Source organism: Pavona decussata, unplaced genomic scaffold (assembly GCF_977016875.1).
Source record: "Pavona decussata unplaced genomic scaffold, jaPavDecu1.1 SCAFFOLD_62, whole genome shotgun sequence".
Classification (NCBI taxonomy): Eukaryota; Metazoa; Cnidaria; class Anthozoa; order Scleractinia; family Agariciidae; genus Pavona; species Pavona decussata.
The window spans coordinates 334,254-360,356 of NW_028145483.1; the positions used below are offsets into that span (position 1 = coordinate 334,254).

The 26,103-nt window shown below is 38.3% G+C and overlaps 2 protein-coding genes and 1 pseudogene across 3 annotated transcripts in view; all 3 read left to right on the top strand.

Moving 5' to 3' along the window:
- The window catches only part of LOC146478829 (neuropeptide FF receptor 1-like), a 94,401-nt pseudogene that overhangs the window by 42,174 nt on the left and 26,124 nt on the right, over positions 1-26,103 (top strand). The window lies entirely within an intron of this gene.
- LOC146478835 (somatostatin receptor type 4-like) lies at positions 979-9,916 on the top strand. Its single transcript, XM_085111587.1, has 2 exons — positions 979-1,081; positions 7,993-9,916. Exon 2 carries the CDS (start codon positions 8,048-8,050, stop codon positions 9,164-9,166), a length of 1,119 nt encoding a protein of 372 aa, XP_084967713.1. The 5' UTR covers positions 979-1,081; positions 7,993-8,047; the 3' UTR covers positions 9,167-9,916.
- On the top strand, positions 20,294-21,934 carry LOC146478836 (uncharacterized). Its single transcript, XM_085111661.1, has 2 exons — positions 20,294-21,533; positions 21,614-21,934. Exons 1-2 carry the CDS (start codon positions 21,243-21,245, stop codon positions 21,932-21,934), a joined length of 612 nt encoding a protein of 203 aa, XP_084967787.1. The 5' UTR covers positions 20,294-21,242.

Consider the following 26,103-nt stretch of genomic DNA (forward strand, 5'->3'; position numbering starts at 1 on the left):
CACCGAAAGCGCTTTCTACCCTCGCGGATTTTTTTTTTTTTTTTTTTTTTTTTTTTTGTTATTTTAAGGGGGTAAATATTTCTTGATTCGATGTTTAACAAATTTTGCGGCTTTTGGAAATTGCATTTGTTAGTTATTCCGGCTCGCTGTCAAACCGGCCAGGTAAGCTTTCAGGAAAAGCTGGGAAGTTTCTTCGCTATTCTTTCATGAAACTGTTATTGAACTTAAAAATGCGTCTGGCCTTCGCTTTGTCCGAGAACAGTTTTATCAGACGCTGTGAACATTTAACGGTTACAAATTGCAACGAATAAAAAAATTGTAACAAACTCATGACAAAAATAGTTTTTTTATTTTCTCACCTTACATTATCGGCGAGATACGTACGCAGGTTGAACTTGTCAATTACATGGAGTCAAAAGGTGAAAAGCGAACATGAAACTTAAATTTACTCAGTCCCTTGACTACGAAAATTCATAGCTTTCTTTACCCTCACTCCTTCCTAACCAGCGATATGTCGACATGATTTATCCCAGCCTTGTATTTTCTTATCCTCTTTCTGGTGTGTAGTTGTTTTTTAAATATTCAGCTTGGAGGGTAAAATTATAAAATTGGCGCGAAAACAGGGAGCGATCTGCAGTTAATTTAACTCATTCCGCAAGTATCGTATTTTCCATAATTATGCCATGCCGCAGGTCATGCCACATGCCATTCCGCAAACTCATGCCACCTTTTACCCTCACCGCAAAACGTTCGGTACTTTTCATCTTTCCAGACGTTTCAACTCACCGGCAGACATCTCAATCATTTAAAAATGATTAAGATGAACTCTTGATTCCCGAGCGACAGGTTTTGCTATTATAAAAGATGAAAAAATATATAATTATATATCACCGAGAGACTAGTTAAACTAACAAAAATTGAAACATGCAAGGCGCAGGTGTACACTATATTTGTCAGTAAGAGAGGCCTGAATTAGCCCGTTGCTTAGCCGTAAGCGAGCTGTTACCTACGGATAAAGAATATCCTGTACTTTGGCTGGTTTGAAACTTACAAGAAAACAGCATTCTCCGTTTTAGAAAAGGTACGTTTTGAGACTAATAGACGTCAACCGATTTTAAATAACGAATTGTGGTTTTCTCATAACAACCAAAATGTTTTAAATATACTTAGTTAAAATTCAAGGCTACTCCACCCCAAAAAATCCTCATTTGTTTAGGGCTTTTACTTCTACTCCAAATATTATTGTGTTATTAAAAAAAAACTAGGCTTGTTTGGCAAGTATATTTATACAGATGGGCATCAAGAGGATTTTTTGATTCTACTTTCTAGTGATAAACGTATACAAAAGTAAAGCAACTGACATGTTTCATCCATGTGGCAAGTCGAGAAACGGCTGATGTTTACATTTAGGTCGGTGTGCGATTTTTTTCAATCTTTTCCTGCGGTGGACTTCATTTGTAACATTTTAAGCAAATTCTGCTTTTAGGTCACGTTAAGAGGGAACATTTACATTTTCTAGCTTAAAAATAACGGTAGTTTGGAAGTGTAGCATGATATGAGAGACAGGGTATTAATTTCACTGATTTCAAGTTATTTCCGTGGGAAGGCTCTTTCATCTCGCTTGAACGTCTCAATATAAACTCGAAAATTTCACCTGAAAAGAAACATTTGATAACTTAATGCTATTATGGGGAGCACTTAAGTTTAAGGCTTGTTATTTACGTGTATAAAAGCATGAGATGAAACGGAGACCTTTGCTTTTATCTAAAGCTTCCATGAACTGTACTGACGCGTGCAAAGTAACAGGAATAACGTAAAGTACGAAATTATGGCGAATTGTGTCAAAGTGCATTCCACACATCTCGATTTTGCGCGTTCGCTTTTCACGGGCAAACATTGTATTCTTTACGTGGGCAACTTCAAGTAAAAGAATGTTCAGGTCGAAATAAAATATAGCTTGGAAGCATGCAAAAGGGATGTAAAACGGTTGTGAAAACATAAACTCGAGAAAACGTTTCCTTGCCTTGAGCGAGAGTTTTGAAAATGTACTAATTTGACTAATTTCAATCGGGCCATCGGGCACGAATAAGTAGGCCGATTTTGAACTTTCCCAATTATCGCTGGAACTTCGCTAGTCCCTTTCAGTATTGCATTTCTTTTCCCTCAGAAACATTAACAAATAGCTGCCATTTTGAAAATTGGTGCTCTCGCTGTCACTCTCGCTATAATCACCTCGCGCGGTGATTAATAGCGGAATATGACGCAATTCTCGACCAATCAGATCAACAGAATTTCTATTATTACCTGAGTAATTATACTAAGAATTGATGTTCATTTCCGGTTGAAATCAAAGGGAAACGGAAATCATACCGTTACCGGAAAATAAAAAAAGCGCAGACGACCTTGTCCTTTACAAGTGTTTACAAAGGTTCCTTCAAAGGAAATATGTCGGTCAGTATCTAGGTATTTTATACTACTAGCCCTTTGAAGGTCACCGACTTGTTTCCGTTCCTTTTGTTACTTTAATCTTGGAGAGGTTCGATTCAGGTTTGCTTGTGTTTTCGTTTTAATTTGCGATTCGACTTTTGTTCATCGGTTTGGTAGAGCTTGTCAACCGATATCCGAGAGCTGGGTGGGGAAAACGAGACACCCCCGCCCTCTCTCTTTTATTTATCTATTTTTATTTTTGAAGTGTTTGGGAAGTTTTCCTCTCCAATTTGGAAATTTTTTCTCCTCTCCATAAGTAAGCAAGTATAAAAGCTATGACACTTAAGACTTACTCATGCACTGCAACTTGTATAAAAATTTCTCTTTCAAAGTCGCCCACGTCGTGGAGGCAGCATGGTCGAGTGGCTAGGGCGCCGGGGCCAGACTTGAAATCCGGAGGTCCCGGGTTCAAGTCCCGCTCTGGCCGCCAGCTGGAGTTGTTTCGCGGTGCCCAAAGTTCAACTCCTCGGACGCGCTTGTAAATAGCCAGCTGGTCTGCCTCCTGCCAGTTAGGATTTTTAACCATGTTAATTTCAATTTATATTATTTCTTTATAAAGTTTAATTCTCGGTCCCACCAGCACTTGTGCTTTAAACACTGCAGAGGGTAAATAAAGGTTATCTATTTTTATTTTAAAATCACCTTAAGTCGCCCCAAATCGCCTTCAGTCACTTAAAATCGCTTCAGTTTTTCAGGGTCTTTTGCTTAAGTCGCCTTAATCGCCGTAAGTCGCTCAAAGTTACGGTGTCCTAAGTTTCAAGAGAAGGCCTTGTAATTTTGTTTCCATTAGTAGAGATCACCTTCCTTCATGCCCAATGGGTCCTAATCGGAAGATTTTACATGAAAAAGGAAAAGGACATCTCTTAAATACAAATAACGAAGAGAACAATGTCTCATAGAAGTTTTATAGCAAGACATACGGTAACACCGGCGAAATCATAATGTGCTTTGGAGCACTGAACATCTGACGGCCTGCTAAATTTACAGTGATGTAAACATAAAATAAATGTCTTCCTAAGGCTTTGTTGTTTCAGAATGATTCTCAGTCATTAATAGTTCATCAAGAGAAAACAAAGAAAATCACAACTGTGACCGTGGTTTTGATTTGTGTTCCTAATTACCATAAAACTTTGCTAACTTTAGCCTTCAACAGTTTATCCGAGAATTATAAGATTTTGAGAAGCCATAATATGTATATTAAATTTAGCCAAACCTAAAAGCGGAGCTCCAAAATTCGTTTTTAATCGCATTTATATACACTCTACTCTGCTTCTGTAATAACGTTACAAATTCTTCATCCTGTCTTGAGTTGTATATAAAGAAAACTTTTTACGCGTCAGCGAAAAATGTTTTGAACCGTAAGCTGTTCTTGTTGATCGTGCGAGATCACATTGCTGAATTCCGATGAAGTTCGAGAGCATAAAACACTCGAGGGTGAAAAAATTACGCTTTCTTTCAAATATGGAAACTATTAATGCACTTGTGTGAAGTTTTAAATACGTACAATAAAGAAAATTTGGCTACAACGTAATGTTTTCCACGCGTGCAATTTCGACACTCGGATAAAAAAAATTATTTCAAAAATTATTACTCTGTAAATATTCCTCGTACAAAAATATTTGTAGTCTCATAATAAATGTTACTTGAGAAGAAATAAAGGAAAAATAATGTTTGGTTATGGCTCGATATATTTGAACGTTTACTTTAAAATTAGGGCGTACTGTTTACAAATATGCGCTACGAATGAATTACACAAGTCGAGAACAAAAAACTCTAGGAATATTCCTCCTAAAGGAATAATTCTAGTCCCTAACTAAAATTTAAGAAAAGAATACAGGAAAAATTATGTTTGGTTAAGGTTGTGGCCCGAAATATTTCAGCGAGCGCATAAAATTAGAGCGTGTTTACAAAACTTATGCGCGGAGAATGGCGAATGAATAACACAAGTCCAACACAAAATGTTCAAAACAATTCATAACTCGGTGAATATTTCTCCTACAGAAATAATCCTAGTCCTCAAGTAAACGTTTACAAAAGGAGGATGCAGGAAAAAATGTTTGGTTGTGGTCCGAAATATATCAGTGAGCGCTTAAAATTAGAGCGTGTTTACAACACTTAGGCGCTGTGAATTGCGAATGAATTAGAGAAGTCCAACACAAAATGTTCAATACAACACATAACTCTGTAAATATTTCTCCTACAGAAATAATTCTAGTCTCTAAGTAAATGTTAACAAACGGAGAATACAGGAAAAATACTGTTTAGTTGTGGCCCGAAATATTTCAGTGAGCGCTTTAATTTAAAATTAGAGCGTGTTTACAAAACTTGTGCGCTGCGAATAGCGAATGTATTAGAGAAGCCCAGCACAAAGTGTTTTAAACAATTTATAACTCTGTGAATATTTCCCTTACAGAAATAACTCTAGTCTCTTAGTAAACGCTAACAAACGGAGAATACAGGAAAAATAATGTTTGTTTGTGGTCCGAAATATTTCAGCGAGTGCTTAAAATTAGAGCGTGTTTACAAAACTTATGCGCTGAGAATGGCGAATAAATTAAAGAAGTCCCACACAAAATGTTCAATACAACACATAACCGACAGCTGCCTGCAAAATTGAATTTAATTTCCATGCGACCTGGAGTTGCTTACTCACCCAGCTCACCATATGTTTGTTTTTAACTGACATTTCGCCTGTTTGTTCGTCGCTCTCGGGTTTCAAATTTGCTTATTAGTCGCCTGCTTTCTCGACATATGTAGTTTGACAACATATTCAACGCATACAAGGAATAACTGTTCTTCAAAATCGTTTGTTTTTCTAAAAGAAGAAGTAAGCCATCCCACTTCCCGCCGAAAAAACGCGGGTTGCCACACAGGTTGAGTGTGACATTTCACGGTGGCTTATATAGACGGGCGGACGTTCGTTCAGACAGTCGGTGTGTGACGTCATAACCAAAATTTTTCGCATAAATGGGTTTACCAAAATCTCTTATCAATGGGGCTCCGCTATAAAGTACTCGAAAGAGTTTCGAAAGTGTGTTTCATCAGATATACAAATACCTCTATGTCCCTTGAGAAAAAAACTCAGCTGCGCCTCATTTTTTCATACTATGATTTTTTCAATGTACTTCTCGGTGTTTGGATATCTGATGAAACACACCTTCTCGTGTTTGATATACATGAGTGTTACGTAAACATAAGCCAATAGAATTAGAAGTATTGCTAGATCATACTGATTTCATTTTGCCACACTAAAAAACACAAGAAGACAATGTAACGACCGCTGTTACTGGGACGTGGTATAATTAACAATTATTCCATGAGCGCGCGTTGGATATGAGATGGTAAATAGCGCGCCGAGTTGGCTATAACTAATCTCATATCCAACAAGCGCGAATGGAATAATTGTTTTATTAAATTCTCCGCGTTTCGACATCAACGGCTGTTGAAGTTTACCGAATTTTTATATTTTAAGAAAAAAATTCTTTCAAATTTAAACGACCGGATGTTGAGGCAACCTCCGACCAAAGCGCGCAAAACCTAATGATCACATGACACGTGCAGCGCTTTGCGAACCGGAGTTGAATGAAAAATCGAAAGCGAAGAAAATCGGACACAGTCGGACATCTAAAATTCAAGAAACGTTTAAATGTACGAATTATAACCTTTCTGAGACTAGCATTCAAGTGCTTTTGAAGTTCCAGCTCATCGAGAAGCGTAATAGTTGTGCACATTTGAGCAAATGTTCTGCTTTGTGGTGCCGAGCGAAGGAAGAGATCAGGGCAAGGACGGCTTTTTTCATGCTGAACTGAATTCCTCACGGACGATTTAAAACAGTTCAGGCACGTCCAAGTGTACGAGGTACAACCTCACTGAGACAAGCATTCAGTGCAAGTTTTTAAACTTCAAGCTTATTTGAGAAGCGTAAGAGCTGTGCACATTAGTGCAAATGTTTTGCTGAGTGGTGCCGAGCGACGGAAACGAACATTATGGCCGCCGCTCGTACGGATTTCATAGATGAACCATCTGAAGTCCTCGTAAATTCGTAAAAACATAAAGGCAGCCATGAAGCTCTTCCTGAGAAATTTCTTCGATTGGCTTTAACGTCTTACCGCCAGGATTTGCAAGCCATCCTGAAATTTTTGAAGGTAACCGGTTGTTATTGTTGTTGTTATGTGATCTGTGTGATCTAAAAAAATCGTAAAATATTGCAATTTTGAAGATTTTAAAGGCAACTTCAGAGATACGTACCATTAAATAGTGTCATACCGAACTTTGTGGCTTTTATTGTTGTTATATTGAGATGGCATTGTTTGGTATTTCTTTCTTTTCCTTTTTTTTTTTTTTTTCTACATTTTTCCGAAGAAACTTTTGCTTCCCGCCGAAAACAAAAATTAGCTTAGTGACACCTGGGGCTTTCGTTTTCCATATAAGGTCAAACTACGGTATATGAGCTGATAACCGACATTTAGTGAACCAATCAGAACGCTAGAAATGCAATATCCGGGGCTGAGAATTTAATAATGACTGATATTGCATAGCCAGTAAGCCAATCAAAAAGCTGGAAATGCATTATCCAATGCCGAATCCAGGTTTTGATATTTCAGTGATCTTATATTACATCCTTTTTTTTTAATACCTTACTTGAAGGCAGCTTTTCAGTGACAGAGTGGTAGAATCGGCATAGTTTTAATTGCCAAATACTTTAAATTTACCAGAGATTTCCTAAAATATAATAATTAAAAGTACCTAAAAAATACCTTAAAGTTTTACTAAGCACTCTCACCTCACTTTTGAGGCCTCCAGTTGACAAAAATTAATTGCATTTTTATCAGTTTGAAAACTCACTTACTTGCTCGCTAAGCTTGATGTTCGTACTTACCTCCTTACTGACTGACTGACTGACTGACTGACTGACTGACTGACTGACTGGACACTATCTAATTGACTGAGTGACTAAGTATCTGACTGACTCCCTGTCTGTCTGAATGGCTATCTGAATATCGGCTGACTGGCTGTCTGTCTGTCTGTCTGTCTGTCTGTCTAACTGACTGACTGTCTTACTTACTAGCCACTATCCGACTGACTGAGTGAATAAGTATCTGACTGACTGACTCTATGACTTACCGACTGACTGAATGACTGCCGGACTCATTGGCTAACTACTTGACTGATTGAGTGATTTAGTATCTCACTGACTAACAAACCGACGGTCTGACTGTCTGACTGACTGACTGATCGACAGACTAACTGAGGGACCTAGTATCTTAATGACTGACCAACTGTCTGCCTGACTAGCTGACTGACTGACTGACCGACTGACCGATTGATTGGCTGACTACTTGACTAACGGAGTGAGTTAGTATCTCACTAACTGACCAACTGTTAGACTGTCTGACTGATAAAATGGTTTACTCACTTGCTTCATCGTCCTTGGTTAGGTGCCATTTTCTTCAGTGTATTCTAACGTTAACTATGCATTGTCGTTTCTTTTCCGGTTACTTACAGGTTTGAATAGCAAGTTTCTTCAAGAAGAAAAGAAAGAAAAGTCACCTTTATTACAATGAACAATTCTACCCAAATCAATTACAGTGATGACGCGCTGTGCTCAGAAGCTGTTTCTGTTTTCTTCACAACAGCAATGGCTGTAATCACCTTTGGCGGTTTGATTGGCAGTCTTTTGGTGTTTATTACTGTGTACAGAAATCCAAACCTTAGAACAAGCACCAACCTCTACTACGTCAATATGGCGGTTTCTGATTTCCTTGCAAGTCTCACGGCCTGGCCGCAGTACCTCACTGATGAGATAATCACAAGCAAAGGAAGCCTAATTCAAGGTCCTGTGGCCACACCCGGATGCAAAGTAGGAGTATATGTTAGAGTAGTGTCCAGCGTAGTATCCATCCTAAGCCTGGTGTTAATCGCTGTCGACAGATTCATCGCTACAGTGTATCCCTTAAAAGCCACACTGCTGTCAAGCAAAATAAGAATAAGTCTGATGTTTGCAGTATGGTTCATAGCCTTGGGCTATTGTGTACCAGTGGTTTACTTTTTCAAAGTGGAAGACGTTCGGGAGGAAACATTCTGCAGATTTGCATGGGACGACACTTTGGCGCTTGCAATCTACTACACAGCTGGCCTTATCATGCTAACTATTGCACCGTTAATTACCATAGTCATCTTGTATTCTCTAATCATGCGCGCTTTAAGACAACGACCCAACCCAGAATGCAGTGCAGAAAGCAGTACTGCGGAACAAAAGCGACACAAGCAGAGCCAAAACATCATGAGAATTTTCAAATCGATCGTTATCGCTTATTGTGTATGCCTCGTTCCTTTTATGGTTTATATGATTTTAAAGATGACTTTCTCCGAGCTTTTTACCAAAGATAAGTGTAAGTGGATTCTTGGGTTTTCATATTTTGTGTTTCCGTCCCTTAGCACAGCAATCAACCCAGTTATTCTGTTTTCATTTAGTTCTAATTTCCCTTTCACTTTGCAAGGCTTCTGTTTATCTTCATGCCCTCTTGAAAAAATACGATCTTGTTGCAAATGTAAAAATGGCTCAGTTTCGTCCCTCAACAAAAGCGTGAGCTTACCAGTACTATCGAGATACAGAGAGAACGCTTGGGAAGAAGAAGACAGTGCAAAAAGCAAGGACTTGAGTAAAATTTATCCTTAAAATTGGTTACATTCCGTTTAAGAACTGACTACTCTGGCCGGCTGGTTCTGACAAATGGAAAGATATCGGATAATTTATTTACTTAACTCAACTTTACAAAGGGTGTAGCATGAACAACTTTGAGCTTAAGGTATATTCCACCCAGGGGTCCTTTTAATATTGCATACTATCAAACTTATAAAGCAAAACGACAATAGGTTCATAGATAAATGAGTAAGTAGAAGCTGGGCCCGGTCAGGTTGAAAAGCCGATTAACGCTGGGCCCCGATTAAAAGTTAACCGAGGTTTTCATTTCCCTCGTTAAAAATGTCTTAGATAGTAAATTTTAAGTTTAAGGCAAGAAAAAGGCTAAGTCGAAATTGAAGGACAAAAATCTTTTCGAAAAACCTATATTGGTTAGTAATTAAACGCGAATTAAAGTTTAGGTTAATCCAGGAATAGCTTAATCGGACTGTGAACAACTGCTGGGCCCTGAAGTTCAAAGGACAAGGTTGTAAGCTTAGCTTAATTATAACTAGCCGGTTTCTTTTTTTCAAGAGGTTGAATAGAGAAATGCGAGAATTGTAACATTGGTCGGTTGCATTTGTATAAAATAGATTTAATTGGATTTTCAAGTTTATAAAATAGAAAGTGTTTTGTTTTCACTGTCGGAAAACATAATTATGATTTTTCGGGAGAATGTTCACTGTAAATAAAAACATTTTGTAATTGAGAATGATTGTGTTCATTATTATGCTCGTCTTCTTTTAGGATAAGTATTATTAAGGCCATCCCAATAAAATGTTTTGTTTCCCATCGCCCCGTCTCTTGCTCTGGTGGGTCGGTCGGTCAGGCAAAAAAAAAAAAGGAATGAACACTTGAAGGGGTCTGCGTTCTAGAGAAGGCCGGGCTGCTAAGAAAGAAAGCCTGCAAGGTTAGAAAGTCAACTCGAAAACGTGGTCTTCTCGTTCGTTATTCGTAGTGAATCTTGAATTTTTTTTTTTTTTTTTTTTTTTTTTTTACTTTTTGAAAAATGTGGGTTGGTCGGGCGATGTGAAACAAAACATTTTATTGGGATAGCCTAGATGAATTATTAGTGCCAACACGAAGGAACAAGCTTCCGTCCTTTTGTTGCAAATATACTTGCTCGTTTCCACACAGTTATTTCATATTTCCCTCGATCAATAACAAACAAGAGAGGATAAAATCTCTTGGAGAAAATAAAAGGCCTGCACTTAAACAAGTTGACTTATCACCCATATTTAAGAGAGGATAAACTCTGTTTGGAGAAAATAAAAGGCCCGCACTTGAACAAGTTGATTTGTCGCCCATATTCAAGAGAGGATGAACTCTGTTTGGAGAAAATAAAAGGCCTGCACTTGAACAAGTTGATTTGTCGCCCATATTCAAGAGACGATGAACTCTGTTTGGAGAAAATAAAAGGCCCGCACTTGAACAAGTTGATTTGTCGCCCATATTCAAGAGAGGATGAACTCTGTTTGGAGAAAATAAAAGGCCTGCACTTGAACAAGTTGATTTGTCGCCCATATTCAAGAGACGATGAACTCTGTTTGGAGAAAATAAAAGGCCCGCACTTGAACAAGTTGATTTGTCGCCCATATTCAAGAGAGGATGAACTCTGTTTGGAGAAAATAAAAGGCCTGCACTTGAACAAGTTGATTTGTCGCCCATATTCAAGAGAGGATGAACTCTGTTTGGAGAAAATAAAAGGTCTGCACTTGAACAAGTTGATTTGTCGCCCATATTCAAGAGAAGATGAACTCTGTTTGGAGAAAATAAAAGTTCTGCACTTAAATAAGTTGAATTGTCGCCCATATTCAAGAGAAGATGAACTCTGGTTGTAGAAAATAAAAGTTCTGCACTTGAACAAGTTGATTTGTCGCCCATATTCAAGAGAAGATAAACTCTGTTTGGAGAAAATAAAAAGCCTGCACTTAAACAAGCTGATTTGTCGCCCATATTCAAGAGAGGATGAACTCTGTTTGGAGAGAATAAAAGGCCTGCACTTGAACAAGTTGATTTGTCGCGCATATTTAAGAGAAGATGAATACTGTTTTGGAGAAAATAAAAGGCCTGCACTTGAACAAGTTAATTTGTGGCGCATATTCAAGAGAGGATGAATTCTGCTAATGAGAATTTAAAAGGCCTGCACTTGTAGAAGCTGATTTGTCGCGCATATTCAACAGAGGATAAGCTCTGTTTGGAGAAAATAAAAGAACTGCACTTGAACAAGTTGATTTGTCGCCCATATTCAAGGGAAGATGAGCTCTGTTTGGAGAAAATTAAAGGCATGCGCCTTAACAAGTTGATCTGTCGCGCATATTCAAGAGGTGATAAACTCTGTTTGAAGAAAGTGTAAGGCCTGCACTTGAACAAGTTGATTTGTCGCGTATAAACAGGAATAAAAATCCGAATGCATGAAATGAAATAATCATTGGCTTATTTACTAAATTGAACAGAAGAAAACAAAACATCTGTGAAGAAACCGCCAAAGCGCTCACTTTCTCGACCCGTTTTTCCCGGGGTTTCTTATAAGCAATAACAAAAGCTCGAAAGGCCTTTTGGGTGAACATGGGTCTTTGATTTTTGGTAGAGTAGCCTTGAATTTTAACTAAGTATATTTCAAACATTTCGGTTGTTATGACATAACAACAATTCGTTATTTAAACTCGGTTGTGGATTAGTCTCAAAACGTTCGGTACTTTTCATCTATCCAGAAGTCAAAACTTTCCAGACATCTCAATCATTTAAAATTATAACATAGCTAGTAAATTCGTGTAATCAAATACAATTTCGCACGCGTATTTCTTATTCCCATTGTGGACGCTGATGACATAAGCACTAACAAATGCCTCGAGAAGAAAAATTTCTCCATGAGTGATTTCGGTTGACTGTATTTTGCCATCGAAAACGGGAAGAAACTTCAGCAGAAAGTTTAACTACAGATGGCAACAAGCGAACCAGGTGATGAGGAAGATCTTTTTAATTTTTGGGGGGGGATTGGAGTTTTTAACTCTTGAAAAAAAAAAAGACAAAGAAAAGGGGAAAAAAAGAACAAGTACAAGGCACGTGACATCATGTCTCGGAAAACCGCAAAACTATTAATTTTCAGACGCCAATTTCGCTTTCTCAGAGAGAAAACACACCTTTTCGAAACGATGAACTGGAAGAAGAACTCCTAAAGAATACTCTACGGTTTCAATAGGGGAAATCCGATAACTAACGGTGAAGAAGTTGTGCTTCAAGGACACTAAATTGTCGTTTTATCCAGCCGACAAGCTAGCGGACATCTCAGATCATGATTGAAGCCGCGGACTTTCTAATGGTAATGTTCGAGTACTTGTAGGACTGTTCACAAGAAATTACAGATTTGATTGTGAATTTGTACTGAAATAATGTTCTAATTGAGCGATTCTCCGTATTCCTAACACATTTTTTTTGTGAAATTTTTGAAAACCGTGGTTTTCGATAAATTCACTTCAAAATGGACTTACACTTTCTTCAAATCGCTTGCGCGTTTATCGCCTCTGATTAAAAATTGTACGCCTTTGCTTCTTAGAACAAAGACTTGAATAAATTTTTTATTTAGGAAAGCTTCAGTTCTCTGTTTTCTTTCTGTTTTCATTGATGAAACGTGACAACTGCGTAAATCTTCCGTAAACAAACACATGCCCTCGCGAGCGGAAAGAATTCTCCCATGTAACTCGAGAGTCAAATTCTCAAGCTTGTTTTTTGTAAAATTTTTAATTGGCAACCAGAATATTTTTTTCGTTAATTAGAACCAGAGGGATATTACTTTTTTTTACCCTGTAAGTTGTGGATTTTTTACTGAACATGGGTTGGGTTGTTTATTATCACTTTGCACGTTGGGTGAATGCTTGGAAAACCTCTGGTCAACCTAGAATCAACGGGTTAAACTACCGCGTTGAAAATGTTATAAAACAATTGATTCATGCGTCAGCTGTGCTTCATCGAGATATGAAGCACTTGGAAAGTTTGGAGAGCACTCAAGACGCCTCGAGCAACTCTTACCCATCATTTTCGTGCTCTCCAAACTTCCCGCGAGCTTTATATCTCGATGAAGCACAGCTGACGCATGAATCAATTGTTAGATGATTGAGATGTCTTAAACTCTCGATTCCTGAGCGACAGGTTTGCAATTATAAAATATATAAAAAAGACAGAAATATGACCGAGAGACTAGTTAAACTAGAAAAAATTGAAACATGCAAGGCGCAGTCAGTACACTTTATCTGCCAGTAAGGATAAAGAATAGGCTGTACTTTGGCTGGTTTGAAACTTACAAGAAAACAACATTCTCCGTTTTAGAAAAGGTACGTTTTGAGACTAATCCACAACCGAGTTTAAATAACGAATTGCAGTTATCTCATAACAACCGAAATGTTTGAAATATACTTACTAGTTAAATTTCAAGGCTACTCCACCAAAAAAATCCTCGCTTGTTTAAAGCCGCACCTGGCGATTTTATACGCCGATCGCGGCAAATTTGACCGCCAGCGAAAATCGATTGATGCGGACACACCTGGTGATTTTTTTCGCCAATCGCGGCGATGTCGCAGTTTTGAAAACTCATGTGATAAAATCGCCCAACCTGATGGGTTGGCTTTACAACCAATTCACAGCAATAATCGCAGAAAATCGCGGGAATGGGCACACTTGTCGAATTTAATCGCCGATATCTGACATTCCAGATATCGATTTTATACGGCGATCACGGTGATCTGCGAAAATTGCAATCGCTGCACTGGGCACATCTGGCGATTTTCGCCGATCGCGGCTATCGGCGTATAAAATCTTTAAGTGTGTCCGCAACAATCGGTGGCGAAAATCGCTTGCGCTTTTCGCTGGCAATCAAATTCGCCGCGATCGGCGTATAAAATCGCCAGGTGTGTCGCTGGCTTAAGACTTTTACTTCTATTCCAAACATCATTGTTGCTTTTGGTTATTCTTGTTATTATTTTGCACTTGTATGAGAATAGGCCTGTAAGCAAGGGACAAAGGACTGGGGAGAATAATTTGGCGTGCGTTTGCTCTCGTTTACGTATTAAGAATATCATCTGATATTTTTTATCCAAATTTGATACTCAGAATTTGTTTATAAGAGAACATCATTGTTACGTCTAATATATATGTTTAGCTAAACGATAACAGATAGTCAACTATTTTGACGAGCTCTACCAAAAACCAAACCTTTTTGTTAATATCGACTGACCGGAAAAAGCTCATTTAAACAGTCTGGGGAAATTTATATGAGCCTATTTTTTCTTTAGTCGAATCATGTTTCGTGCCATGAACGGAAACCTTTATTACGATCTTTTTATTATTATTATTATTATTATTATTATTATTATTATTATTATTATTATTATTATTATTATTATTATTATTATTATTATTATTATTATTATTATATCCTAGCAGGGCCCTTTCTTAGTGATCATGCACGTATTGAGAATTTCAATATAAAAACGCTGGGTTATTTAACTTACATGGTTCAAATTTTGCACAAACAAGATGATTCCTGAGGAAAATTTCTTACGATAAAAGAAGCAATATTCATGGGTGAATTTTTGAGTATGTTTACCATAAGCGGGTGGTTAGCTAACTGTAAAGATTATACTTTACTTTGACTGGTGGTTTGAAGACGGAAATGTCAAGTCGGTTCAGATCGGCCAAGACTGAATCGAAAACGAAAAAACATTTTTAAAACAATTATTCGCCGAAGGCGAAGTAAATATTGGTGAATATTCACCAATATTTACTTCGCCTTCGGCGAATAATTGTCACATGCTCAATCGAAATTACATACTCAATCGATAAACTGCACATGCCTCAAGCGGTATTCTTTAACTGCTGCTTCGCTGAGGCGAAGCATTGACTTCTGTGAATGAATGCTGGGTTTCTCCGACCCGTTTACCAAGATCGGATGGAGATGAAGCAGGATGTCTGGTGTAAAACTCGAGCCGCCGGTGTTAGCGATAACACTTTATCGCACATTTTCTTGTTGGCATCCATGGCTTCGCCAGTTAACGGACGTTTATAAATTGCCCTCGGAGATAAGCTGCTTCAGGTAGGAATTAAGTCCATTATTGGCTTTACTAAACAAGTACACGGTTGTTGCAGATGAAATTTTTTTGTTGTGAGTCGGTGATTATAGGTGGTGGTCGAGAGCCGCCCGAACCAACAGCAAACTAGTTTCCAGGTTATAAAAACTGAGACATTTATTTATCTTGTTTACTTCTATGCTTTCAAATTCTGTCTTAAATTCGTTTTGTTTGTGAAATCATTCTGTTAAAGAAAATCTTGCGTGAATTTAACTTAATTTGTTGTCTTCATTTTAAGCCATCGACATCGACAACATGCAATTTACAAGAGTTTTTAAATACAATTAGCAAAATTTTCATATCTGCCTTCGAAAAGTGTCACGTCGGACTTAGCTGCATCTTTAGTGCCTTTCGGTATTGCATTTTTTCCCCCTCAGAAACATCAACAAATCGCTAAGCGGCCATTTTGAAAATAAGTGCTCTCGTTGTCGCTCTCGCTATAATCACCTCGCGCGAGGTGATTATAACAGGACATGACGCAATCGTGGACCAATCAGATCAACAGGATCTCTACAATCACCTGAGTAATTACACTCAGTGAAAATTGACGTTCATTTCCGGTTGTAACCAAAGGGAAACGGAAATCATACAGTTACCGGAAAAAAAGCGCAGATGACTTTGTCCTTTATAAGTGTTTACAAAGGTTCCTTCAAAGGAAATATGTCGGTCAGTATCTAGGTATTTTACTACTAGCCCTTTGAAGGTCACTAACTTGTTTCTGTTCGTTTTGTTACTCTAACCTTGGAGAGGTTCGATTCATTTTTGTGTGTGTTTTCATTTTAATTTGCGTTTCGATTTTTGTTTAACGGTTTGGTAGAGCTTGTCAACCGATTTCCGACAGCTGGGCGAGAAAAACGAGACACCACCCTCCCCCCCCCCCCCTTCTCTTTTATTTATTTATTTATTTATTTATTTATTTATTTATTCATTCATTTATTTATTTACTTATTTATTTATTTATTTATTTATTTATTTATTTATTTATTTATTTATTTTTTAAGTGTTTGGGAAGTTTTCGTCTTCAGTTTGGAATTTTTTCTCCTCTCCATGTATAACTTAGCAAGTATAAAAACTATGACAATAAGACTAACTCACTGCACCTTGTGTAATATATATTTAGCCAAGCCTAAAAGCGGAGCTCCACAATAGAAGTCTGCTTATTGTATGAACGTAATAACCTGATGAGTTCCCCATCAATTCTGCAGTTATATAATACATTTTTAATGCATATGCAGCTAACTGCTCATCAACAATAACAATGTAAAACAGAGGGCAAAATTACTGAATGCTGATTTTTTGTAACAGAGGGCAGTTTTTCGTAATTTCCTTTCACCGAGGGCAAAATTACTTACTCCTGATTGGTCGAGCGGCGAAAATACTCGCTGCTGATTGGCTGAGTACGACAGTTTTACATTTTGTTGGTTTCTGCATTTTGTGTCCAAAAAAACAAGTTCTTTGAGGTTCTTTCGAAGTTCGACTCTTTAAGCCGGGTTCTTTGTACCAAAAATAGATGGAAATCAAGTGCTGCAGCTAGGAAGGAAATTCCTAAAGACTTGGATCGGATTGATTTTATTTTGTTTGGTTGAGAAACTGAAATCAGTCATGGCGTTAAAGTGCTTTCAACGAACTATAACCGAGCATGAAAGTGTCCTTTTGATGGGAGGAAGGAGCAGGAAGAAATTACTCCTTCTTTGGATCCATCGTTTGCTATTTTTATCGATCTATGTTCGTGTGATTTCCAAGCGGTAGGAAGCTTCACAGCTCAGGTGAACAATTAATTGATGCCTAACATTTGATTTATCGTTGTTAGTTTGCTCCTGAATTAAACTTGTATTCTCTCTTAATTACATGTGTATTAAGGGAACTGTTCTCGTCAGTTTTGTTTCTTTTGAATGCTACGAAAAAATTAAATAATTTGTTGGTTTGCTTGCGCCGTCGATGAGTGTTTTACTGACTGTTTTACGAAGTTCCTTGATAGTTTTAGGAACATTTTGCCCTCTGTGTGATAAAAGCGGAATTTAAATGGACTCAAAATGATATTTTCTGTTTTTATTATTGTTTTTAGTTTTTAAGATGATCGAGGCAAAACGGTTTGTGAACAGCCAACGCACGCTACCGGCACTGTCACTGTCTAGTAAATTTTGCTTATCAAGAAGGCCGTACGCTATAAATCACAGAGAAAATGGATACAATAACCAAAAAAACACACTTCAAATATATCTTTGAGTAATAAATGAAAAAAGCACTGTGATAATTCTTAGCAATAAGTACAGAAATAAACTAGCCAACGATCTTTGAAAAATTCACAAAAAACAAGGGAATGAATGTTTTGCGTAAACTTTGTTTTGATGAAAATGAAATCATACTTTAATTTTACATTCGCTTTTAACGTTCTTTGAAAAGACTTTGAGTAAAAATTACTCACACATCTTAATCTTTGCGGTTATATCCTACTGTTTTAAGTATTTTTGTTTGTTTTCTGTCAAGATTGTCAGAGATAAATGCTAAAATTAGAAATACATGCGAGAAAAATTTGTCAGTAGTTTATGCCAACGATACAATGTTGGGAGACGTTTGTTTGACTATTTTAAGCTCAGAATCATATTTTTTTAAATGAAGCAAAATGGGATGAGATTAGAAAATAAAACTCCAAGAGAAATAACGAACATGGATCGAAAAATGAGCTCAAAAGGCTGCTCGAGGTTAAACAAGATGCAGTGTCAACATTTCAAGAAAAAAATATCTTGCAAAAACAGCAAAGTTTTGTCAACAAAATCACATGAATATACTCGCCTCTTTGGAGAATAACCAGTTCTTTTATTCGATTGCTGATTTTTTCGTTCGTTTACAACGTTGAGTTTCACTTCAAGAGGAAAAATCCATCACATCTTAATTTCATTTCATCGCGCTTGACTAGAGTAAAATAATTTCTCTTCAAGATTCGGCCCCTGTTTATGAAGTGCCGCTTCTAAAAGCTGCTAAAAGAGTCGATTTGTTTCTCCCGCCGCGACCCGCCTTCCTCTTTCTCCCGCTGTTTGACGGCAAAATTGGACTAGATCAGAAAATAAAATTCCAAGGGAAATAATCAACATGGACCGAAAAAATGAGCTCAAAATACTGTTCTGAAGTTAGCAGTATTAGCTTAAGCTTAAGTTAAACGGCGTGTCAAAACTGCAAGAAAACAATATCTTGCAAACTAGCAAACCAGCAAAGTTTTGTCAACAAAATTGCATGAATGTACTCGCCTCTTCTGAGAATAACCAGTCCCTTTATTCCATTGCTGATTTTTCCGTTCGCTTTACAACGTTAAGTGAGCGAAACGTTTCACTTCAAGAGGAAAAATCCAACGTTTAGTCGCGCCGGATCGGAGTAAAATGATTTCACTTCCAGATTCTGATGATGTGCCAGTCGATTTGTTTATCCCGCCGCTAGTTGCCTTGCTCTTTCAACTGTTGTTGGTCACATATAAAAATTGACTTTGTATCTTGTCGTCTTCAAAATTATTTTTTGTTTTGTTTTGTTTTTTGTTTTTTTTTTTCTCTCAAACGCAGTTGACGATGTAACTTCCCGCCAAACAAACGCGGCCGGCAGCGTAGTTGGCCATGCATTTTCTCGCCAAAAAAACAACCCGGTTTACAGCACATACGCTCATCTATGTAAGCCAATGTGAAATGAGACACTCAAACCCTGTGCTGCAACACGGGTTTTTTTCGGCATCCTTTCCCGTACTTTCTCTCTTTGTTCGTCACTCATGTTTCGCCTGTTTGCTACTGCTCTCAATTGCTCTCTTTGACGTCGAACTTCGCTTCTTCGTCGCCTGTTTTCTCAATCTCTTTCTATCTCCCTTACATGTTTGTAGACTTATTCATAAATTGAGTTTGTGTTTTGTCGTGCACTTCGTCTTCAAAACTATTATTATTTGTTTTTCTCAAACGCAGTTGGCGATGCAATTTCCTACCAAACAAACGCGGCCGGCAGCGCAGTTGGCCATGCATTTTCCCGCCGAAACCTGATTTGCAGCACAAGGTTTGAGTGTCTCATTTCATGTTGGCTTACATGGAGTAAGCGTACGTACGGGCGGTCGGTCGGACGGAAATGACGTCATAACCAAACCAAAATTTCTCGCACTGATGGGTTTACCAAAATCTCTTAGCTATGGGGCTCCGCCGCGCGCGCCTACGGCGCGAGCGCGAGCTCCACTAAAATTCCCCTTAAGTGCCATAAAATTGCCTTACCTCGCCCAAAATCGCATTAAGTCGCTTAAAATCGCTTCAATTGTACAGTGTGTTTTGTTTAAGTCATCCTAAATAGCCGTAAGTCGCTCAAAGTTTAGGCGTCTTAACAGGTCCCAGAGTAGGCCTTGTAATTTTGTTTCCGTTGGTAGAAATCACCTTCCGTGTCTGATTGCCATTCGCGTAGTGGGTCCTATTCGGAACATTTTACATACCAAAGGAAAAAGACAGTTCTTAAGTACAGATAACGATGAGAAGAATGTCCCATAGAAGTTTTATAGGAAGGCATACAAGGGAACACAGGCGAAATCATAATGTGCTTTGGAGCACTGAACAGCTGACGACGCGCTAAATTTATAGCGATGCAAAGATAAAATAAAAGTATTCCTAAGATACTTTGCTGTTTCAAAATGATTCTCAAACTCATTAATAATTCATCAAGAGAAAACAAAGAAAACCACTACTGTGACCATGGCTTGGATATGTGTTCCTAATTACCATAAAACTTTGCAAACGTTAGCCTTGAACAGTTTCTCCGAGAATTATTGATCATTTGAGAGGCCATATCAAACACTCGAAAGAGTCTCAAAAGCAAGTGTGTTTCACTCGGCTGCGCCTCATTTTCTGATACTATGATTTTTTCAACCTACTTCTCAGTGTTTGGATATCTGATGAAACACACCCTCTCGTGTTTGATATACATGAGTGACTAACTGAGTGACTTAGTATCTCACTGACTGACTAACCGACCATCTGACTGTCTCACTGGTTGACTGACTAACTGATTTAATCACTTGCTTCATCGTCATCGGTTGGGTGCCATTTTCTTCAGTGTGTTCTAACCATGCATTATTCTTACTTATTCCGTTACTAACAGGTTAAAATAGCTACCGTGTAGCATGAAAATTTTGCGGGTTCTAATTTTTGCGGATTTTGCGGATTGACGTTGATCCGCAAAAATTAGTTCCCGCAGAAAAAAACACCCGCAAAATAAAACGCCGCAAAAATTAACTCCTTTTAGTCAAATTAAAAACTCCACTTATAATAGATCTGCGCCATTGGAGCGGTAAACATTCGACTTAAACAGACCAACCATGCTCTAGTGGCGCTTCTGCGGCGGCCTGAATAAAAGCTATTTCAACTCTTGAAACTTCAACTGAACAAGAGTGTTATTATCATCGACTGAGTCCGCCTCATTGCGTTACAGTAGGGCAAAGTTTTTGCATTTTAGCAGGCCGCTACCAGTTAGGTTTCAAAGTTGTATACTTGCTACATCTTTCACACGAAAGCCGCTCTGTATGCCTAGAAAGGTTTCAGCTACGGGTAATTCAAACGTTCATACTGCTTTCTTATAAAATAATATAGTGTTTGGTTGTGCATAGTAGGCCAGGTAGGCTTTTTGTTTTGTTTCGTTGTTGTTCAGTCCCTTTACGCAGTAAGGTATTACAGTGATATGTCTCTAATATGTAAGTAGAGTGAACTGTGACTCAACAATAAAAGTTAAAAATATTAAGGTTTCTTCACTTAAATGTTCTGCTGCTTTAACAAAGCATCGCAAAAATTAGTTCCCAGCAAAAATTTCAGTCATCTCGAACCGCAAAAATTTGTTCCCGCAAACCACAAAAACTCGCCAATCCGCAAAATAAAACTCCCGCAAAATTTTCGTGCTACACGGTACGTCCTTCAAAAAGAAAAGAAAGTAAGGCGACCTTTATCACAATGAACAATTCCACCCAAATCAATTCCAGTGATGACCCACGGTGCTCAGAAGCCGTTTCTGTTTTCTTCACAACAGCAATGGCTGTAATCACCTTTGGCGGTTTGATTGGCAACCTTTTGGTGTTTATTACTGTGTACAAGAATCCAAACCTTAGAACAAGCACCAACTTCTACTACGTCAATATGGCGGTTTCTGATTTTCTTGCAAGTCTCACGGCCTGGCCGCAGTACTTCACTGATGAGATAATTACAAGCAAAGGAAGTCTAATTCAAGGTCCTCTGGCCACACCGGTATGCAAAGTAGGAATGTATTTTAGAATAGTGTCCAGTGGTGTGTCCATTCTAAGCCTGGTTTTGATCGCTGTCGACAGATTCATCGCTACGGTGTATCCCTTCAAAGCCACACTGCTGTCAAGCAAGATAAGAATAAGTCTGATGCTAGCAGCATGGCTCATAGCCATGGGGTATTGTGTACCAATATTTTACTTTTCCAAAGTGGAAGACGTTCGGGAGGAAACATTCTGCAGATTTGCATGGGACGACACTTTGGCGTTTACAATCCACAACACAGCTGGCCTTATCATGCTAACTATTGCACCGTTAATTACTATAGTCACCTTGTATTCTCGTATCATGCGCGCTTTAAGACAACGAACCAACCCAGAATGCAGTGCAGGGAGCAGTACTGCTAAACAAAAGAGACGCAAGCAAAGCCAAAACATCATGGGAATTTCCAAATCGATCCTTATCGCTTATTGTGTATGCCACGTTCCTTTTATTGTTTATTTGATTTTAAGGATGAGTTTCCCAGAACTTTTTACCAAAGATAAGTGTAAGTGGATCATTGGGTTTTTATGTTTTGTATTTCCGTACCTTAGCTTAGCAATCAACCCAGTTATTCTGTTTTCATTTAGTTCTAATTTCCGTCTCACTTTGCAAGCCTTCTGTTCATCTTCATGCCCTCTTGAAAAATTTCGATCGTGTTGCAAATGGAGAAATGGTTCAGTTTCGCCCCTCAACAAAAGCGTGAGCTTACCGGTACCATCGAGATACAGAGAGAACGCTTTGGAATGAAGAAGACAGTGCAGAAAACAAGGACTTGAGTAAAATTTATCATTAAAATTGGTAAATTCCGTTTAAGAGCTGACTACTCTGGCCGGTTGGTTCTGACAAATGGAAAGATATCGGATAAATAACTTACTCAACTCAACTCTACAAAGGGTATAGCATGAGCAGGGTTGAGTCCACCCAGGGGTCCTTTTAATATTGTAGGCTATCAAACGTATAAAGCAAAACAACATTAGGTTTACAGATAAATGAGTAAGTAGAAGCTGGGCCCGGTCAGGTTGGAAAGCCGTTTAATGCTAGGCCCCGATTAAAAGTTAACCGAGGTTTTCATTTCGCTCGTTAAAATTGTCTAAGGCCCCGTTCAGACTAGGTGCCGGTTCCCGGTTCCCGGGCACGGGCACTGGTCTGAACAGAGCTTTTTGTCGGTGCCCGAGTAAAAATTCGGGGCACCGTGCCCGGGCACGGGCACTATCTCCAAAGGTAGTACTCGGGCACCGTTCCTGGGCACGGGCACTGGTGTGAACAGGATTTTGTCAGTTCCCGCGTTTTTTCCTCATGCTTCCCTACGATACAGCAAACAAAATGGCGGGCGCTAAATTCACGAAGGAGAGCACGATTGCTCCTTGGGCACCAAGGAGTCTGACCAACGTCCTTTTTAGTGCCCGAGCACAGAGCTCTGGCACGGGCACCTAGTCTGAACAGGGCCTTAGATAGCAAATTTTATGCTTAAGACAAAGAAATCGCTAAGTCAAAACTGAGGGACAAAAATCTTTTCGAAAAATCTTTATTGGTTAGTAATCAAACTCGAATCAAAGTTCAGGTTAATCCAGGATTAGATTATACGGTTTTTGAACAACTGCTGGGCCTTTTTTTTAAATAAATAATGAAATGCGAAAATTGTAACATAGGTCAGTTGTATTTACATAAAATAGATTTAACTGGATTTTCAAGTTTATAAAAGGGAAAGTGTTTTGTTTTTCACTGTCGGAAAACATAATATAACAATAGAGCTGATGTTTGCGGGCGTAAATATGTTTTTGCCCGACTCAGGCTCATTTATTTTTTTTTTAAATGAGTTCTGAGAAGGGCTAAAAACATATTTACGCCTACGAACATCAACTCTGTTACTATTAATCATAATTTCAGAGGGCATTCACGAAAGGAATCAAAGACAGTACAGTAAGCGATCCCGATATCCTCTGTGAACGCTGCGGGATTGCGTTTTTTTTTTGTTTTTTTTTTTTATTGTACAAAAGCTTTTTTTGTCACAAAAACTCAAAACTTTGGCAGAACACCGCAAAATTTGTAATAATAAACGTTGCTTCTAAGCTTTTAAAAAGATTAATAGAATTTTGTAAACAGCGAAGAAATGGTTACTTACGCCTGTTCGCTCAAAGAAGACAAATTACACTCACCTCGCCTCCAGCCATGGAGCTACGTACTACAGGCATTATTTCCACCATCGCCCACGAGTTTCTGTATTAAAGTCCTCTTCATCTAGCTCAGACGACCGAGAATTTGATTCTTCGTCAGGTTTTCCATCGATTTTGTGGCTCAAAGCAATTTCTTTGCAGATGGCAGCGCTACCATTGAAACAATTAACAAAACGGCGGGAACAGCTGAATGGCTTCCAGTTCTGATTGGTTGGTTTACGTTATTTCCTTCTTTCTTATTGGCTCAGAGCAGCGGGCTAAAATATATACATTTTAGCCTGCAAAATACGCCGCAATGCCCGATGACATTATTATAATTATGATTTTTCGGGAGGCGGTTCACTGTAAATAAAAACATTTTGTAATTGAGAAAGATTGTGTTCATTATTATGCTCGTCTTCTTTTCGGATATGTATTAAATGAATCATTAGCGCGAATACAAAGCAACCAATATAAAAGACTAAACTTGGTTTCTCTCATTTTGTTGCAAATATTCGCGTTCGTTTCCACACAGTTCAACTTCATGAAGAAACTGTCCGTGGTGCTTCGTCGGTGGGGAGTGAAACGAATGTTTGGTTTATTAACAGAGTGGATAACCAAAGGTTACTTGGCCATCGTAAAGGGATTCTATTTAAGATGGTAAAATTACCTTTAGTAACCACTCTGTTGATAAACCAAACATTCAAAAGGATTCAACTTTGATTGATCCGCGTTTACGCACAGTAACTAGTGAGTATATATTTTCCTCGCTCAATGACTTAAAGAGAAAATAGAAGGGCTGCAGTTGAACAAGCTGATATGACGCGTACAACAAAAATTAGAAATCCCAATACATTGAATGAAATAATGATCGGCTTTTGGCCTAAGTGGACAAAAGAAAACAAAATACTTTTTGAAGTAATTCGGTTTGAACCAAATCACTTATTTTGAGAATGATGTATTGTACTTGTTTAGCAAGGGTTGATCAAATCTGGTGGTCATGGGTTCGATTCCTGCCGACGTCAAATACTTTTTCTTTGCCTCATGCAGACTCTCATTTCCTTACTATGGCCCAGTAAACGCTTAGTAAAATGGGCTCAATCTAGCACTTTAACATACACTGACAGAGTTAATTCTCTGATGCATCCAGTTCATGTCCTACTCTTTATTTCCTCGACCCGCAAGTTAGAACTTTCTTTTTTCTTCTTCTTATCTTTTTTTAAGGAAACGGAAAACCCGGATAGCCTTATTTGTTCAAATCCCCTTTAGTTTCGCGTAAGGATCTTCGAGCGCGCGGGAGAAATAAACTTTTAAGTCGCATAACGATTAATAGGGCGGATTTGGCCTAATTTCACGATAATAATAATAACAATAATAATAATAATAATAATAATAATAATAATAATAATAATTATAATAATAATGGCTGTCCTTCGTTGCCGAAGATAACTATCTTGTTTTTAATTGAGGACTATCTCAAACAGGCTCTCGTGTCAGACCCGCTCGGGATCTGCAGTAACGCTGACCGAACGTTGCATTGAAACTCAGTGCCTCGAGTGGCTGCCGAGTGTCATCGGTCATGTGCACGCAAAGGAAATGAACCAACGGACAAAAATCGACCCAGTTTGTAAAATCTGTATCAGTGCTTCAGATTTTTTTACTCAGGCCCATTTTCAATCCGCGTTACACCAACAGACAAGGAAATCGGCTGACAAAATGTAACGCGTAAAATGCCCATGCGATAAAACTTAGTGATCGAGCCGGTGAATCGTTACTTATAAATTATCCCGGCTTAAGACATCACAAGAGTTGGAATGAGTGCATGTGAACGGCAAGAGCTATCAATAGCACTCCGAGCTTGCGCATGCAGCCTCTTTACCATTAACAACTTCTGTAGGGAGACTAGCACGTACTGCACATTCTTTACGCAGACCACCTCTCACATTTTTTCAGTCGCATCGACGTTCCTTTAACGATCTTTTAAAAAGGCTACAAACAAACTCTAACATTGTAAAAAATATTGTCAACGGTTTTGTTTTCACATTATAACATCACAACTTTGATATAACACGTAAGGCGAACAAAAGTACCACGGGTAATATGCATATCAGTATTAATGAGGTATTGTTACCTATAAGGTGAGAAAATGCCACATTGTTAACGGTTTTACTTCATCTTACAAGTAAAATTGCGAGATAGTGATCCTAGAATTTGGCATGACGAAGAGACACGTACAGCTGTATACCTTTCTTGCAAAGAAGCTACTTTTTCTTGTTTGAAAATTTATTTTTATTGCGTAGTATCTTTTGTGTCTGGCTGGTAATCAGGTTTTTAAGGTTCGGAAACACCGCTCACCTTTCACGCGCGTATGATGCTTCCCT